The sequence below is a fragment of the Punica granatum genome, chromosome 8 (genome assembly GCF_007655135.1).
Source record: "Punica granatum isolate Tunisia-2019 chromosome 8, ASM765513v2, whole genome shotgun sequence".
Lineage (NCBI taxonomy): Eukaryota > Viridiplantae > Streptophyta > Magnoliopsida > Myrtales > Lythraceae > Punica > Punica granatum.
The window spans coordinates 25,087,792-25,107,151 of NC_045134.1; the positions used below are offsets into that span (position 1 = coordinate 25,087,792).

Genomic DNA, 19,360 nt, shown 5'->3' on the forward strand with positions numbered 1-19,360 from the left:
GAACCAATGGCAAGGCCCGGAAAGGTGGAGAAGAGATTGCATTGGAGAATCAATGGGCGTACCGAACCAACGACAAGGCTCGGAAAGGTGAAGAAGAGAATGCATTGCAGAATCAGCGGGCTTGCCGAACCAGTGGCAAGGCTCAAAAATGTGGAGAAGATAATGCATTGCAGAATCAACATGTGCACCGAACCAACAACAAGGCCCGGAAAAGGTGGAGAAGAGAATGCATTGCAGAATCAACGGGCGTGCCGAACCAATGGCAAAGCCCGAAAAGGTGCATAAGAGAATGCATTGCAGACTCAACGGGCATGCCAAACCAACGGCAAGGCTTGGAAAGGTGGGGAAAAGAATGCATCGCAGAATCAACAGGCGTGCTGAACCAACGGCAAGGCCCAAAAAGGTGTTGAAGAGAATGCATTGCAAAATCAACGGGCGTGCTGAACTAACGGCAAGGCCCGGAAAGGTGCATAAGAGAATGCATTGCAAAATCAACGGGCGTGCCGAACTAACGGCAAGGCCCGAAAAGGTGCAGAAGAGAATGCATTGCAGAATCAATGGGCATGCCGAACCAACGGCAAGGCCTAGAAAGGTGGAGAAAAGATTGCATAATCGGTAAACTCGAGGGCAGCAAGCTGACACTTCTGGGCTTCGGAGTACTCATAGTATTCAAACACCTTATCGACGTGCTGGACCCACTCGAAGTACTCTTCAGGGGAACTTGTGCCCTTAAATTTCAGAATCTTCAGCTTGAGGTTGTTACCGATGCCCCTTAGCTGCCTTCATGGAGCCGGCTGCTCTTCTTCTTCAGAAAATTCATCCTCCTGGCCAACTTCATCTTTCGCTCCAACAATCCATCTAGGAACTCGATGTGCACATTGTGGAGAAGCAGGCACCACAGCCATTCGCTCAAGAGCTTGGATCACTCGATCGAGCCGTGCAGATAGCTCCTTTTGCCCACGCTGCAACCCAAGGAATTGGGCTTCCTCTAGTGTGAGTCCCCTCGGAACATGATGGACGTTTTCCTCATCCATTACGGTTTTCAGAAGAAAAAAAAATCCACTCAATCACTCATGGTCACTCCTTCACGTGTTTCACTTGACCAACAAGAACAGAAACTTAGGCTTTGATACCAAATGATGGGCTCATGACCCAAAACGGGGATATGAAAGGAAACAGGAGAGTCCTGAAGATTAGCAAGAGGAACCCGTAGCAAGCGTCGCGTTGGTAGGATTCTGCAGTGGCACGTAGTGCACGAATGTGTGTCCAATTCAGGAGCCATGTAGTTATGACACCGTGATCCCATCCATTCTGTAGCTCATGCTGAACCTCTTCAGTGCGCATACCTAATAGGGCCGAGAGTTGACCATGTATGGTAGCCTATAAGGTGGGTGTCTAAACCCCAAAGCAGTAAAAGGTACACAAAGCAGTAAATGGTGGGTGTTTGAACCCAAAACAGCAAAAGATGGGTGTCCAAACCGAAAGCTGTAAATGGTGGGTGTCCAAACCAAAAACACTAAAAGATGGGTGTCCAAACCCAAAGTAGTAAAGGGTGGGTGTCCAAACCCAAAGCAGTATACGATGGGTGTCCAAATTCCAAAACAGTAAACGATGGGTGTCCAAACCCAAATAAGTAAAGAGTCCAAAGAAGCTAGCCCCTTCCATCGGACTGCCAGCCGCCCTTTTCGCGGAAACTTGACGTCAAATGGCTGGCTAACCCAGTGCCGCTTACCCCAAGGTTCAATGTGAAATCCTCGGACGGAATTTCACAATTTATATAGGCCCTCAAAACAGTGCTTTTAGGGTTTTAGATACACTTTTTCAATCCTTCGATGTTTGTTCTCAATGAACAAAGATCGCAACGATCTCCGGATCGCCCTCAATTTCTTATTGATGTGAATGGTTCTTTTTTTCGGTTACTGATATGGTTCATATTATTTCGTTATGGCAGTATTAGAAAGGAAAAGTTTATACCCGTAGTTTCCTTCTTCAACATGTAATATAGAAGATGTATAATGTATAAGAACGTGTGGGACCCACCAAATCAGCTCAGCAGCCACAATCCTTTAGCCGAATTTCAATTCAAATTGGATTTTGCTTCTTCTTCTTCAAGCCAACTTGCAAGCCACTTAATTTGACTAATCCTCATCCCTAATTAGCTCAAAATTTCGGCTAGCCACCACAATTTTCCCTAATTGCACTTAATTTTTACAAAATGATCCCTTAAGCACCTCTATATAAGCCCAAGTGCAAGACCACTTCTTCATAAGCTTTCCCATCAGATTTCCACACCAAAATACTCCCAAGAACCCCTTTGAGAGAGCTATGGTCGAGCAGTACCAAGCAATCACCAAAATCCCCAAGAAATTGCAGGAAAACGGGAGACTCGTAGGGTGCCCGGACAGTAGGGACTGGCAGTTGGCTTGAGTTGGCTTTGGTTGGCTCGAAGAAGAAAAAGCAAAATCCAATTTGAATTGAAATTCGGCTAAAGGATTGTGGCTGCTGAAATGAGGGGCTACTGAGCTTATTTGGTGGGTCCCACACCTTTTTAAGTCACCTAGGGCCGCTAGGGAAAGCAGCCATATTATCTTCTCCAACACGATCCCTGATCAGTTTTCTAACACAACTCAACCCAACCATCCAAGGTAGATTCTTCTTCAGACACAGTGGGCAACTTAGCACTCTGTCCTACTGTTGTGTGGGCTATACCGAACTGCTTGGGGTTTGGACACCCACCGGTGAACATCTTTCTTATCCCTTTCCTATATATGCTCATGGTCATAGTCCTATGGTATAAAATCGAAAACCTCCGCACTGATTCATAAAAAGCACTGCTGCAATGACTATTGACATATAATTACCTGTATGAACAGTTTCGAAATCAAGGTTGCCTGTAACAGAGAGAGGTTAGTCGTTGTATCAATATGTTTGTTCCTTTCTAGATTATTTTGAGAAAAAATATACTTTTGGTCCTATAAGATTTGCATTCAATCAATTTTGGTCCTATAAAATTTAAAACTGCCGAATCAGTCCTATACATTTGCTCCGTAAGACAATTTTGGTCCTATAAGTTTTGAAAAAGACATTTTTTATCATATAAGATGACTTTCAATTAAAGTGTGATCCTATAAATTTTGAAAAAGAAAGATATTTTTGGTCCTATAAGTCACGAAATGAACTAAAATTGTCTTACAAAGCAAACGTATAGGACTAATTTGGCACTTTTAAATCTTAAAGGATCAAAATTGACAAAAGGCTAAACTTATAAGACTAAAATTGACCCTATTTTTCAATTAGAAGAAAAGGCCATAAATATAATGCAATGAAATAATCTTAATAACTATTAATCTGACGAAACTTGGACGCCGTCATTAACAAAAAAAATGCACAAATAGTTCTATCAAGTATCAAATCCAAAACATCTATCAGACACGTGCATTACTGCACTACATTTTCTTTTCATATTGTACTTTGCATCAAGGAAAATAATCCTAGCATGGGGACATATCACATGAATTAATTGAATTAAATGAGAATTATTGGTGTAGGAAAGATGGGCCGGGAAGGAGGCGAGGCCGAGGCATTAACGGTAAACTGCAATGCACATATTGTCTAGGTATTCTCGACCTGCATCGTTCCGTCGTAATTTTTTTCTGGAGGATCCTTTCAATGTTTTTTAATCTCGTAATAATATATATAGAAGAAAAAAGAACGGTGGATATAAGACAAGATGTCTCTTACTAATTTAAAGTTACAGTACTTGACTCAAATATATAATATTTACTCGTAGTTTAATATATTATTACAATACCTCTTTACATTATTCTCAAGTCGTACATGAGATACGTAGAAAACATACATCAATATGTCGAATGACAAAATCGAACAAGTCACACGAGAATCCACCCAATGGGAGAACCCAACGGTTTGCTAGTTTGAACTAGCGCGCGATCAAACCAAGAATCATATTTATCTCATCCCATTCTGCTGAATGAGTTAGGTGAGGCCTATTGAACAAACTTAACCAGCGCACCGCCTTGACTTAATTCCACATTTGATCCGATGGATTTTTTAGCCTATGCAGTATTTTGGAAATTCAATTATTAGTTCTTTTATGAAAAACACTCACAAACAAGGAGGAGGTTTTCATGGATAGAGTGTTCTGTCTACCGACATAAGTAAAACGAGATAATTGACAGTAGTGCGAGTAAATTGATAATTTCGTCACTGACTTACGCAAATTACATTATTTGGGTCCCTGAAAAAAAATGTTACATCGAATTCGTCCCTGGTCATATCGAAGTCGTCCTAGTCACATCGAATTCGTCCATAGTAACATCAAGTTCGTCCCTCATCACATCAAATTCGTCCCTAGCCACATAAAATTCGTCCCTGGACATATCAAATTTGTCCCTAATAACATCAAGTTCGTCCCTAATAACATCAAGTTCGTCCCTGGTCACATTAAGTTCGTCCCTGGGCACATCGAACTCGTCCCTGGTCACATCAATTCGGTCATCTGTCACATCAGTTTGATCCTTGATAACATCAAATTCATCCCGCGATCCTTTGCCGTTATAACTCCGTGAGAGGCTCAAATTGATGTGTATCAAAAAGGTCCTTATGTATCAAAAATGTCCTTATGTTATGAACCAGAGACGAGAGGGAGTGATAAAAGAGGGGACAAAAAAAGAGGGAATAAATTGAACAGTTACATAGAAGGATGATATTGATGAATACGATGTTTTCCGTCCAGTGTTAACAATAGATTTAACGGAGGGATGGATTTGATGTTACCGAGGACCAAATTGATGTGACCAAGGACGAATTCGATGTGCCCAGGGACGAACTTGATGTGACCATGGACGAACTTGATGTTACCAGGGACGAATTCGATGTCTCCAAGGACGAATTTGATGCGGCCAAGGACGAATTTGTGTGAAGATGGACGAACTTGATGTTACTAGGGACGAATTCGATGTGATTAGGGACGACTTCGATGTGACCAGGGACGAATTCGATATAACATTTTTTTCAGAGACCCAAATGATACAATTTGCGTAAGTCGGGGACGAAATTGCCAGTTTACTCCAATAGTGCAGTAGTATACGATTTCGTTTAAAATTCAAGAGGGGGCCAGGTTGCGATCCGCTGATTGGAGGATTTTCAATTATCTCATTTGGAAGGAAAGCTTCCTTTATATATGGCCCGGTTTAGGCCGAGAATCAAAAGCCCAGTTTGGTTCGAATTTCTCAAACCAGATTCAAGTTGGAACGGACCGGACCACGCCTGAAAAGCTGAACTAAGCGGCATAAAGTCGGTGTAGGCCTCTGTCATTTGGGCTAAGAAAAGAACTACTCGAACAAAACGTGGAACTTTATCGTAATTTTGTTGGATTTTTTTTTACAGTTGATTTTGTCAATTTAATAAAAAGAGAAATTATTTTTTTTACTATAATTAAGTCAATTTCAAACATAGGACCTTTACTATAGCTCGCCGACGACTCTTTTATTTTTCTTGTAATATGAGATCAGAAGTTGCTCAAAGACTGACCGCATTTATCGACCTGAATATAAACGTGACGGTACAACATGTTGTAACTTAAAAATCTGATTTCCTATTCGATAGTCATCACTGGATCTCACTCCAATCTTAAACTAGCCATTTATCGGGTTAAAGTTTGTGATTCTATGGTATAGACTATTCGATAAAACTTTTCCTTTTAAATTTTTAATTTCATTAATAACTAACAGCGATTCTTTAGTAAACTTCTTTACTTTATTGATTGGTGGACGTATATATGTCTACGTGCTTGCACCTAATGATAGCCATAATGAAGGTTACAATAGTAATCACATTTAAGATAACTACCCAACTTTCTCCTACTTTTCCTCTCTTTCCTCCCTAACTCTCTCCTCTCCCCTCTCTCACTCCTCCGTTCTTCCAGCCAACTTTTGCATCTTTTACTTTTCTATGTTATTTTTTTCCATTATAATCTATTGCGAAAGATAAAAAAAAAAAAAAAAACATGGGTTTGGCCAAATTTACAACTTATTTCATTACTAGTTGTGTTATAATCTTAAAAAACGCAAAATAACGAAAATTTTGAGAAGTACATTTATCCCCGCAGGTAAGGCGGGCATGAACTCTAGTACGTATATATATATATATATATGTAAATATACATATAAGGTGCTTATGATGATAGGCATTAAAAGCACAGTAAAACAGGATGTAGTATGTTCTCGTCCGATAATCAAGAAATTTTGAGTTTGATCGATTCTCGTGATGGGACTACTCATTTTTCTTTATTAGTTATTATAATTTTTATTTCATTAATTTTATCGACCTCCCCGTAACTATAAAAGAAAAGGGACAATTATAAGAATAATTGTTTGGTGCAAATTTCATTATAAAGAATTTGGAGCAAATAATTGAGGGGGTCCAATCAATTGGGTGTTTTTTTGAAAGTTGACGGCGAAAGAAATTTTTAGTGCATGTCAATCAACTTCTTTTTCCCCTATGCAACGTCGGTAATAGTCGTTAAAGATATTTTTAAAACCCTCTTGCTTTTTTAGGAAGCTCGATGAGAAACTCGAGCTTATAGAGTTTTTCTATACTTAAGGATGGCTTCTGTCTAACTTCCACTTTCCCAAAAACTCCTTACTAATATATCTCTAATATCTCTAGTTAATAAAAGCCACATGATTAAGGATATAATAGTAATTTTATCTGAATAACTACCACATTTCCTATATTCTCTCTCCCACTTCTCCCCTTCTCTCTCTCCTTCTTATGTTTTCTCTTACGGTTTGAGACTCTCTCAAATTCGCTAAGACGATATTTAAACATTTTTCAGAAGTATTTTTGTTTTTTTCATTATGTATTTTATATTCCCGTGCGTAACACATGTCACCTCTGCTTTATAATAAAAGATATGAAATATGTAAAAGAAATATTGTTAAATAGGTAATAGATATGAAAAATGATATCTAAAAGATGAATTTGCATGTAGGAAATATTTTCATCTTTAATTCAATTCTTTGTATTGTTGTTATTCGTATCGTAAGACCTATTGTGTCGGATTAACTCAGTATTTTTTTCGTTGTTATACATGTTAAAACATTTTAAAGAAAAAATCTGAACCAACAAAACACAATTCAATTTCTTAATTCAATCCAAAGTCAATAATTTTTATCTTCTTTAACTTTTTTGTTGCTTCCTTCTTTTACAAAGTGGTCTCTCTTTTTCATTTTTCTTCAAAGTAAGTCTTTCTTTTTCATTTTAATTGCCTTTACTAAAAGGTGTTGGGATACTTATTGCAGGTAGACCATTTTTCAGATCCAAAAATGTTAAAAACCCACTACATAAATTTAGAGTAAATTGACAAATTGGTCCTCCATAGATGCATGTTACATCAAATCTGATCTCAAGAAATTTTTTACATCAAATTAAACCATGAAAGATTAAGTGTATATCAAATCCGACCTCAAAAAATTTTTTATATCAAATTGAACCTTGAAAGATTAAGTGTACATCAAATCCGACCTTCCGTCAAAATGTCGTCCAAAATGGAAGAAAAAATCTGATCTGACATTCAACAGCTGATGTAATATTATTTGATTGTTTTCTTCTATTTTTTATTATTATTCCTCATTTATGTCTGGCTTAAAAAAAGTATTTCCTACAGTTCCCTCACTTTTCAATCGGATGTGGGATTTGATGTACACTTAATCCCTCAAGTTCCAATTTGATGTAAAAAAATTCTTGAGGTCGGATTTGATATAAACTTAATCTCTCAATGTTCAATTTAATGTAAAAAATTTCTTGAGATCAGATTTGATGTAACATGCATATCTAGAGGACCAATTTATCAATTTACTCCATAAATTTATGTGGGAGTTATGTCTTTTTATGACTAGACGTCCTTTTAGCTTTCATAATCGCATTGACAAGCGACAGTACACCATTGCCATATCCTTATTTGTGATGATCCCAAAAGTTACTTAATTATGAGTTTATTTTATTCTATGTGCATGGCATATTCCTATATCTTGTTCCTGATTTTATATATTGCACATATATACATACTAGGGTGATGGCCGTGTTATGCACGGTCATTAATGATGTTATTATGAAAAAAAATTTATTGTGGCATTTAAGCTAATATAGGATAGTTAATGGGGACCAAGTATTTGAGACTAATCATTTTTAAATTAATATGATAATCAATATTATGTAATCGGTGAAAATTAAATTGAAGCAAGTAATCCTTCTCCTTGAATAATATTATAGATAACATGTGCTTAATAAGCAGCAAAAAACCAGCACAGTTTGTAATTTACGGAAAATAATATGAAATTTATACATTACTTAACTTTTACCTAAGTAAATATGATAAAATCAATTAAAGTTCATTATTTTTTCCAGCAAAATATATATATAAAAAAATGTAAGTATAGGTAGTATAGAATCCGTATGTACCCATATACCATAAATCCTAACACACTATTTCATAATAGATCCGAATATTTGTCCCGGAAGAATAGAATGGGGTACGTAGTATGTAAAATAATCACTCGCATAGTCGAGTATGCTACCAATCAATTTTACAACAAAATTCATGAAAATTGATTTGTTGTAATACTTATAAAAAAATAAACATGCACATTAATATTATTTACTTCATTGTTAAGTAACATTATATATTAATATTTTATTTTGTAATATAATTATTGACTTCAATGTTAAGTAACTTATTTATTATTGTATTACTTTATAATTTTATTATTTACTTCGTCGTTAAGAATTTATTTGCTTAATAAGACGAAATAGTAATGTGAACGCACTTATTATTTTCGTTCGTTTATTTATCGAAAGTCGAATAAAATATATTATAAGTAAAAAAAATTATTTAAAATATAATTAAAAAAAATGAATCACAATCGTTAGAATATGGAATTCAAATCATACTCTCCCAGCGTATTCTGAAAAGTAACGGGGTGATGAGAATAAATTATATGCTTGGGATCCCACTATTTCTCAAAAGTTGTTTCCCAGTAGCATAATGCCCTTTGCTCTTCTGTGGTCCAGTTGTCCTGTTGCCTTATTTTTTAACATCATTTCTTTGAAGACCCAGAGTTTACTTCAACAAGTAAACATTGATTTATAACCGGATAACAATCCATCGAGTTTATTATACTGGAAGATGATAAAATTAATATCAGCCTTATGAAATTGAATTCTGCCTCCGGTGCAAGTAGGATCTTTAATAAATATGTGCCCCTTCGATTCTCACTAGTGGGATTATGTGTCACTTTATTTTGCGTTATTTCCTATTGTTATACTAACTCATCATGGACCACTCTTGTAATAAAAAACATATATGGTCATGAATGCAAGATATGCTACGTAAAGTCAGAAAAGGGACTTGCAAATCGATATATAGTGATTAACGACCCATCAAATTTCCTATGGGTATCTTACATATCATCATGCGCAATTATTTGCCCAAAAAAGCTATGGACTAGACTTGAAGAGGGGGGGGGGGGGGGGCCAAGCAATAGCCAAATTGGTGGGGAGATCTGGTTCTCTCTGTCTTGATTAGGTTACATATGGTGGAGATAGAATAGAGCGTAAAGGAAGAGGCCCTTTTTGACGATTGGGCTCCCCTCATGTTTCCCAACTCCAAAGACCATACGATAAGTTTGCGGGTGATACCCCAGTGCTGTCCTCTGGTCGGAGATAATAATATATATATGTGGTGTGAAGGGGGGAAGGCGAATAAATCCCTATGATAATTCATTCGCCTTTAATCAGCACTGAACTGATTCCATACTAATTACCAGATGCAAAGCCCATGCTTATCCGCGGGCTGGAATCGTCGGGCATATTGAAAAACTGATGATCACTTTTGGAACGAATATATAGGTAAGATCAAATCTCGTCCATGATTAATATATTTATGTGATGAAGTTATTTCTTTTTCTTTACTTTTTTTTTAAAAAAAAATCGATCGCATATTTTGGTTAAAACTTAATTCTTACTGGTCATTTTTTTGATAAAATGTTCTTCCTTTCTTTTTTCTTTTTCCTCGTGAGGCCAAGAGTTTTCCCCAGATCATAGAGGTATGAAAAGTTTCTGTTGTGTATATTTTTTTTTTCCAATTACAAAGAAAGCTCATGAATTTAGTATAAATAAAAATTATAATAACTAATAAAGCGGCATATGTAATCCCACGACGAGTATCGAACCTGAAATATTTTAGTTATCAGACGAAAGGTACGTTACGTACGTATTAAAGGCTTCTCGACTTCTATAAACGAAGTAGTTTTAGAGTTTTAATGATATGGCAAGATGATAGCAATGTTATTTGTCACTTTTGATTGGTTGAAAAGCCAAAAGTCACTCAATCATGAATTATATATGTCTTATATGATATATCTCGAACAATTGTTTCCGCTTTTATAATTAAGCTAAATGTCATTCAGTCATGGATTATTTATTATATCCTATTGGCTCAAGGTGGTTTGACTTTTATAATTAATTTTATATACATACATATATATAAATAATAGATTTGTCTTTATAACGTAATTTATTATTTTTTATACAAGAGGTCCAACAGGCGAAGTGTGCCTTGCTACTTCATACCCTATTTTTAATAGATAAGATAGTGTTTTAGTAAGAGGTAGAACTCGCACACTGGCCCACCCACCAAGTAGCGTTCTACCGCTCCTTCTGGGCGATCTCTCTGGAGTCTTCTTATCCCACTTGTATTTCATATAATTTATGTTTATAATGGCTGAAGGCCCCTATTCTACCGAAAAAAAGAAAAAAGAAAAAAAGAACTCGCATACTAAATGCGAGTTCCTTTTCCCCTTTTTTCTTCATTAATCGGATACTCAACTACTCATGCTAATAGCTTAAGCTTTTGGGCGTGGCATCATTATCCTGTCTTGTTTCACATGATGAAAGTGATGATCGACTTATATATTTTTTGTGGATATGATATGAACATGACATGTTAAACTTGCTTTTCTCTTTTACTTGATTAGTTTTCCGTCCCCGCCAAGCGACCTTTTCTATTAATTTGCTTTCATGGGGTGAAGTTACGTTGATGTGATTTTGGAATCCTATGACGATTTGTTACTGAAGCTGCACGAATTGTAACATTTGTCAGGCGTACCATGTCGGCAGATCCCGCAATCTTCTTGACGTTTGTTTAATTTTACTTATAATAATAACCATTTCAGACAAAATAACAAAAAATAATAGTAATAAAAAAAGACAAAATAAGCAAATCCAAATGATGCACCTGCCGTTGTATAATTAAAGATTTTAATTGAAGTGTTTTATCAACTTTAACGTTTTAAGCTTATAATTAATAGATGCTACTTTATATAGAAGATCGTATGAGCCCCACGAGAAATTAATTAATGCGAGTACAAAATCAAAGAGGATCGTACATCATTAACAAGACCCGATTTAATTTATAAATCGGGATGGTATTTGGAACCTTAATTTCTCAAACTTTTCGATCGGTTCAGCTTATATTTAACTGATAATTCATCCAAAAACTATGCTTTCTTCAGCTTGGCGCCTGGCTCTTTATATTTAGATATTAAATATAAACGTCACAGTATGCATCATCATGAAATTTAGATAAGCTCGGCTTCAGTTCTGCTGTTGATTTGTGATTGGGAACGAGACCTCTTACTATGGCCCCGACAGTGACATATCTGCAGCAACTGGTACGGGCCAACGTACAATAACGTGAATTTCCCCCTCACTTTTGTCTTAAATACAAGTCGAATGCGAGCATTAACCTGTTCGGTTCGACCAGCAACTGAACCCGGTTTAATTATTTGATCATATTTTTCCCCTTGACTCGGCATACCCTAAAACCCTAACACCCTAAACAGGGTAACATCGGTTCCCCGCAGCTGCCCGTTGAGCCTTCCATCCATTGATCGGGTGTAAAGCTTCTTTGACAATTATATTCACATTCGTTAATGGATTTTCATCGATTCAGGACTAAGTTTTTCCGATTCTATCGATCCAATCTATATGACTTCCAATACATACAACTTGAGGTATATATATCATACATTCAAAATCTCAATCATTAAAATTAATTAAATTTTAATTTTTGAAATTTCAAGGTTAAATTTCAATCATTGAATATACGTGCATGCCATACATATATTTAAAATCTATGTATCATAGAATTTTCCGGATTGAGGACTGCTTCATGTCCCACTAGTCAGCATACTTTTGGTGCGAGTACCCATGTGGTATGTCTCTCTCGTGGATCATCCATCCACATCAGCACCAATCAAAAAATAAATGATGAAAATTGACATGAGGATAAAGCCGATGAAAAAGGAAAAAGATTTAAAATGAAAGTAAAAAAAAAAGTAACGAAAGGAAATATGCGATAAGATTACCTATACGATCTGCGCTAGCACTATTAAAAAGGCTAATTCTCTTCCGATGCAGCCATCAACTATCACTTTAGAAAAACTCAAGTAGTCTCAAGTTCGACGTCGAGAGCATTTTCTGTTAAATGACATTAACCGACAAATTGCAGCTTCTCCTGAAATAGCCCTAATCATTCCAATAAATGTAGATTATAATTACTAAACTCATGAACCCTCTCGAGATGGATATGTACCTAGTGAAGTCAAAATAGTAGCAAATAGATTAGCCGTTGGAATGGTTTTGGTAAGAAAGATGAGGACGACGAATAGATATTTTTAAACTTGGTCTAGTCGTTTCTCTAAATCTCGATACAATACTTGCGATGCATAAAGAGTGATTTCACGAAGAGACGGGAGTGGGGACCCTGACGAGGCATACTGGATTGGGGTATGATTCAACTTGAAGTAGGACCCATTTACCCAAAAAAAAAAAACTTGAAGTAGGAGGAAGCAGCAGAGAAAACTCTTCGGAGTTGGCCACGCTTAGGCAGTTAGTGTGTATGTTATGCTTCAGCCTGTGAAAGTCCAGTCCAAGAAGCACCTTTTTTCTTAATTATTTTTCTAATTATAATCATTAACTATTAATCAATTTATGATTTATTTATTAATATAATTTATAATAATTTAGTTATTGGTCCAAAAAGGGACACTATGAAACACTGTCAAAATGTGGAGAATGATGATATGGGGAACGCCTGAAAACGCGTCCAGCACGGAGCGGACACGACACGCACACCGAAAACCGAGTACACCGAGGACGGACTCGGACTCTCTTTATCACTGAATTTTCAGCGGAAAAACAAACGAGAAAATAACAAGTTATTTGAATTTCTGAAAATAATTCTTTTGTTCTTTTTTTTTTTAAAATTTCGATGTGCACCTTAATATCGAAAGTTTATATAGTTTCAACTAATCTAATTCGATCAAGGTCGACTTATTAAGGAATAAAACTCTAAAATAGTGATTTTTATCTATTCACAAGTTACCCGATGGCCGATGTAATTCCACTGGGCCGGGAGTTATCCTGATCATGAATATTTTCAATGGGTTTCGAAGAATCAATTGTGCTACCGTTAAAATATTCCCATAATGGTTTGATTTGTCAATTAACAGTTATTTATGTATTTTTATCGATATGCGTTATGATATTCACAAATCCAAAAAACTATACTATAGTTCCAATTAAGTCGGATCATTAAGAGGTAAATGTTGAATTGTTGAACTAATTCATATTGCTAGTCTCTCTTTTCGGTAGTTTTTTTTTTTTTTTTTTTGCAAATAACGGCGGTGATATTGCTTGTTATTTACGTATTCATTTATTTTTTAATATAAATTTGTAATTTTTTATTTTGTTAATATTTGTTGCATGCACGCACGCACGCTTGCTGGATCCGAACTGTGACCACCACGCGTTTCAATACGCGTACGGAGGATAAAAAGGAAAAGTGGAGGACAGCCGCAGTTTGTGGTCGACTTTCGCCCACTTTAACCTCTACGGCGCGTCAACACCACGTACCTCCCGTGGATGGTTTGACCTTCGGCATGCTATTGCTTCCAGGTTTTTGAACAAGTTTTGACCTTGATACTCCCACTCTTCAGTTTTCCGGTTGGTTTCCTTTTTCTGACTTCACGGTCAACCGATAATTTTATTTGGGGAGGGATAATGATTTTCTTAGTTTTCCAGAAAATTGAAGAATAATTTTCCTTTCAAATCACATTTCTTGAACATAACAATAATAGTCAAATACAATACAAATTTAAATTTAGCGGCCGCAATCCTAGAGAGAGTGAAATGAACGAAACATGTGAGAAGGAGTCCAGCTAGCTTTACTGACTCGAGACATTAGTAAAGTGCAATATAATATAGTTTCAAGAAGAGAGATTATTGTGAAATGTCATATATTTATTCCAATGCTTACTATTAGGGTTCACACTAGATCCGAATGTTGCATCTCGACGAGAGCGAGTACCCCATGATCTGAATATCAAATGGAATATGACAACTGCCACTGGACCATGGGATGTGAGAATCTGATGCTCACTTACTCATGCAAGGGGATTGAATCCATCGGATTTGCTCGTCCGGAATCTTAGGGTGTGTTTGTTTTTTGAAATTTTTTTAACTCAACTCAACTCAACTCCATTTATCTTCAATTCAACATCACAATCATTACTTTTTTTCATTTTTAAAATTTTTTAAACCATTCAATTCAATTTTTAATATTAAATTCTCTCAACTATTCATTATTTTTTCACAATTCAACAACACAATCATTACTTTCTCTCAATTATTTATTATTTTTTCACACTTTTTCTCATAATTCAACAATACAATCATTACAAACCAATTAAAACCAAAACTCAACTCTAAATCTAAATGCACTCTTAACCGTTGTTTCCCCTCGCCTCTATATATTTGTAACTAGGATAAACCCACCAAAATTGACCGGAAAATTTTATCAAATAATTAAAACGGGTAAGATCGAGCGAATGGCCATTATATCGTCAAAATAATGAGACATTAATACTGATTTAACCGTGAAAGAAAAAATCGAGAAGAATGTATATAATCGAATATATTCATTTTCATTTCAATTAACAAGAGAATCATGTATATGTATTATGAGATGAATTGATTTTTATTACGTTGATTCACTTTTCAAGTACTTCCCACATTTTATAGTTTCACAACCACAAGTAGACAAAAAACTTTTTGCGGGTGAACGTAGGCAAACTTAAAAAAATAGCCAAGAAAACAAAACGGAAACAACGTTTCTTTCCCAAAACCAAAAATTTGGAAAGAGTTGAATAAACCAAGAAAACAACCAAAAAGAGAGGGAGCCGTTTACTTCAACTGCCAGATGCCGCGCGTGAAAAGTCACCCCCATCATTTGATTCTCTCTCTCTATCTCTCTCTCTCTCTCTCTCTCCCTCTCCCTCTCCCTCCTTCCTTCTTCCTCTGTCACTCCCATATGAGACGCTTCCTATTAAAGCCCTTCACAAGAGTCCCATCTGCAACTCCACAATCATCCACCCCAACCCCCTTCAGTTCTGCTCTCTCTCTCTCTTTCTCTCTCTCACCCATACCCGAAATAGATTTTTTGTTGCATAACGATTAGCTGTTCACAAACTATTGCTGTGACATCTTCCTCAGAATCCCCACATCCCTCTCTCCCTCTCTCTCTCTCTCTCTCTCTCTCGGCTTTCTCAATTCAATTGCAGAGAATTCGTTCGGTTTTGTCTGGTTTCGATCGATTTGAGCAAACATGGGTCTGTTTCTCTCCCGGAACCTCGCGAATCTCCTCATCTCTTTCTCCTCCAAGAGGGCCAAGCTCGCCGGGGCGGTATTCCCCGTCCAAATCGAAGAGATGGTCTCCCTCGTCTCCCGCACCGGCCGGCATTTGCAGCGCTATGACAAGGGCTGTCGGCAGGTCGTCGGGTGGGTTCTTGTTTCTTACCGCCTTTCTTTACTCTATTCTTTTAGTAATTATTGTTTCAATTTCGAGTCCTACCGGTCGGAAATCTTTATTTGGGGATTTGTCCTGTTTCGGGGATTACTCAATTGGGTTGTCGTCAATTTGCCTGATCGATCAATGATTCTCATGGAAACCCGACATTAATTCTGCTTGTTTTGGATGAACAGATGCATACCTTACAGATATAGAAAGGGCGGTGGAGAATTAGAAGTTCTTCTGGTCAGTTCACAGAAGGGGAAGGCCATGATGTTCCCAAAGGTACCAACGATGTCTATTCTGTTATATGTCTTGTCTACTATTTAAGTGTCTTCGCAATTCAGCGAATCTCATTGCAATTTGGAATGTGACTTCAGGGCGGTTGGGAAATCGATGAGTCTATGGAAGAGGCGGCCCTACGGGAGACGATAGAGGAAGCTGGTGTAAAGGGCAAAGTCGAAGTAAGTCGAGGTTTATTCTCCGAAATGGTTCGGCATGACGATGTTCTTTGGTGGTCGGGAAGTAACTGATATTTGAAGTTTTTGAATTTCTGCAGAAGAAGTTGGGTCAATGGCGGTACAAGAGCAAAAGTCAAGGGACATACCACGATGGGTATATGTTCCCTTTGCTAGTGAAGGAGCAACTCGAGTGTTGGCCCGAGAAAAATGTCCGGCAAAGACGATGGGTATGTATCCGTATTTTGTGTTGTCGGTTTACAGTCAGTTGTTAGCGCAGAGGAAAATGGTTTCTGATCGGCGAGGTTTCCGTGTTTTCTGCAGGTTTCCGCGTCCGAAGCTAAAGACATTTGCCAGCACGGTTGGATGAAGGAAGCGTTAGACATGTTAGTTTCTAGAGTAACGCAGCAGCAACAGAGAGGGGAAGTGCTCGAGAAGCCTCGAGCATAGTAAAAAGACACGACGACATCCCGGAGCAGTTATTAGGCAATCTTAGGCGCGATACCCCGGTCCTGGTGGGTCCCACAGACGAACACGGGCGTACTCTATAAGTATATATATTTATTCAATGAATTCCGGCCTAGAAAACAGAAGAAGTTGAGACTTGAGATTGTGATTGTCCAACCGTTTCGACTTGCCTTAGGGTTAGTTTGAGAACAGATCCCCATGAAATGTGGATCGAGGTTACCAGTTTAAACCAGAAAATGCCCTGTACATGTAAAGAATCATTTGGTTCATTCTTTAATTCATTGGATCGATTTGTTTATTTTGTTCCATCGTACTGTTTTTGTCTCATAAATTATTCTACGACATCATCCGAGATTCCAAGCACGTTCCCGTGCTGGCTCTGGAACAGAGCTACTGGTTTTTGAACATGTTCTTGGTTGACATTGCCACCGCCATTTCAGAGGAAGGGCAACAGTTGAAGACGTATAACTAAAAAAGGTCAACGATATAGAAAGAAACGCAAAAACGAGAAATCAACATTCAACCCCAGATTGTGAAAATCAAACCAGATAAGCCTGTCTATATCATCCCTTTACTTGCCCAGTTTTTCTACTGATTTTATCGGATTTTTGCGATTTTTGGCTTCGCATTCTCAAGGAGTCGCATCATGTTGCTGAGTTGTCGTTCATGATGAGTTTGTTATCATTAATCAGCTTATAGAGGTGTGAAAGTAGGAGAGATTGTGAACCGTCTTTGGACATTTTTGGCCATGAACTGATTAGAAGTCAAATTGTATCTCGAAACAATGTGTTCCGTGCACTCGAATGGACTGTTGTAAGTCATATGATTTTTTTTTCAAATCCGAACTGTGATTTATCTAAAACGGGCCTTTCCGAAAGCAACATCGTGTTTTTCTAATAGCCATTCGCTTATTTCCCCCAATCATGAGCTCTATTTAGTTCAATGTGAGTTGACAAAAGCTCAAGGACTGTCGGATCCATTTGAAAACAAAGCTTTGGGGAAGCGAGTACTCAGCACCGACTATAACGGGGCGGTTCATCGCAAGACTTTTGAGCTCATACGTCGCTCTCATATGGCATGGACCGCTTGTTGGCACTTTCTTCTGGACATCACCGTCATGAGTTGTGCTGGAACTGGTCTTTGTAAGCATGGCGTCCGCTTCCATATAGGAAAATCATCAAGTCCGTATTGTATGATACCGGTTTCGTTTCTGGTGCATGGTACCTGAGACATAAGACTGAGTAGATCACCGCATATTGTACCACAGTAGGTTTTGCTTGCGTTTCAAGAAACACCTGTATTGCGATCATTGATCTTGTAACATACTGAACGATTAGAAGGAGTCGAACGGGGGGCAATCGACTTTGGCACTTTTGAACTCGCATGTCACATTTACAGTTCTATCAACCATTCATTTGCTTTTGTGTCGTTAATCATATCCATGAATCTATTTAAAGCTGTATTTGACAATAACCACGAATATAGGCCATTTCTAGAATGCAACATGATGTGCTATGCTGCTGTTACATATTAATTTTGGTAATATGTGAAACCTCGACCATGAAAAGTTTGACATCGATTTGTACTTTGCATCATGGTGGATCCAACTTGCAGATAAGGCAACACCAGCAGCACGATTCTTCCTGTGATTGGTGGGAGGTGATACTTAGAGCGCAAGTAAACCGACAAATCAAATTCGAATTGCTTACGGAAAGCCCGAGGACGCTCTTTCTTACCCTCTGCTGATACTATCAGGTGACCTCACTTATAGTTGCCGAATAATTCGGAGTATCCCATGTGGAGTTTGTTGGCCGGCAATGTCATACAAGCCGGGGCCTGGTAATGGCTTCTTGCTGACATAAGCGTTCTAGATATAGAAGGCGAAGGGCTGGACTTAAAAACTTAATTCGTATGATCCAGTCTAAAACGTGAAGAAGCCCTTTGTTGACTATCGACACATATCTTAGGTGTAGCCAAACTTCTAGAAATCTCGAGCGTCCAGAAGCTATGGGAATCGTTGGTTCAACTCGACTTCACTTCATTTTCAAATCAATGGATGTGCTTCGGATGCTGATGAGACCCGATATCAGTATGTGTTTTACGAGGTTTGTGAATACGCTGCACACAGAGATGTCTTCTTCCCCTCTTTTCGGAATAACGTCCTGTGAATGACTAAACGAAAAGTATCAAGAAACCAAATCCGAGCTCGAAATTCCCAGTGAGAACCGCATGCCCGTATTAAAAGAGGGGAAGCTGCCTCTTCAAGCAGTTATGGGTCTCTTTCACTTTCGGGTGAGAAGCTTGTCCTTGTTAAATGGAGAGTGGCAGGGAAGATGCGGCCTTTAACCATCAGCATTAATTTGTTGCACGTTATTTGCAAAGTTTCCATCATCGTTTGCTGGCCCACGTACGGGTGGAATCGGCCCACCACGACCCGACATTCTCATACATAGTTTTGCGAACCGGACCGGACATCCAACTAGCTGAACTAAGTCCTCTTCTC

The 19,360-nt window shown here is 37.7% G+C and overlaps 1 protein-coding gene across 1 annotated transcript; it reads left to right on the top strand.

The window, feature by feature from the left end:
- Positions 1-15,476: 15,476 nt before the first annotated feature.
- LOC116215828 (nudix hydrolase 18, mitochondrial-like) lies at positions 15,477-17,163 on the top strand. The gene is made up of 5 exons (XM_031551601.1): positions 15,477-15,921; positions 16,126-16,216; positions 16,312-16,395; positions 16,491-16,619; positions 16,714-17,163. The coding sequence occupies exons 1-5, from the start codon at positions 15,749-15,751 to the stop codon at positions 16,837-16,839; spliced, it is 603 nt and encodes a 200-aa protein (XP_031407461.1). The 5' UTR covers positions 15,477-15,748; the 3' UTR covers positions 16,840-17,163.
- The last annotated feature ends 2,197 nt before the right edge of the window (positions 17,164-19,360 follow it).

Coding starts and splice junctions, on each gene's coding strand:
- LOC116215828 (XM_031551601.1), top strand. CDS start 15,749: ATGGGTCTGTTTCTCTCCCGGAACCTCGCGAATCTCCTCATCTCTTTC. Junction 15,922..16,125: donor GGCTGTCGGCAGGTCGTCGG/GTGGGTTCTTGT, acceptor TTGGATGAACAG/ATGCATACCTTACAGATATA. Junction 16,620..16,713: donor ATGTCCGGCAAAGACGATGG/GTATGTATCCGT, acceptor TGTTTTCTGCAG/GTTTCCGCGTCCGAAGCTAA.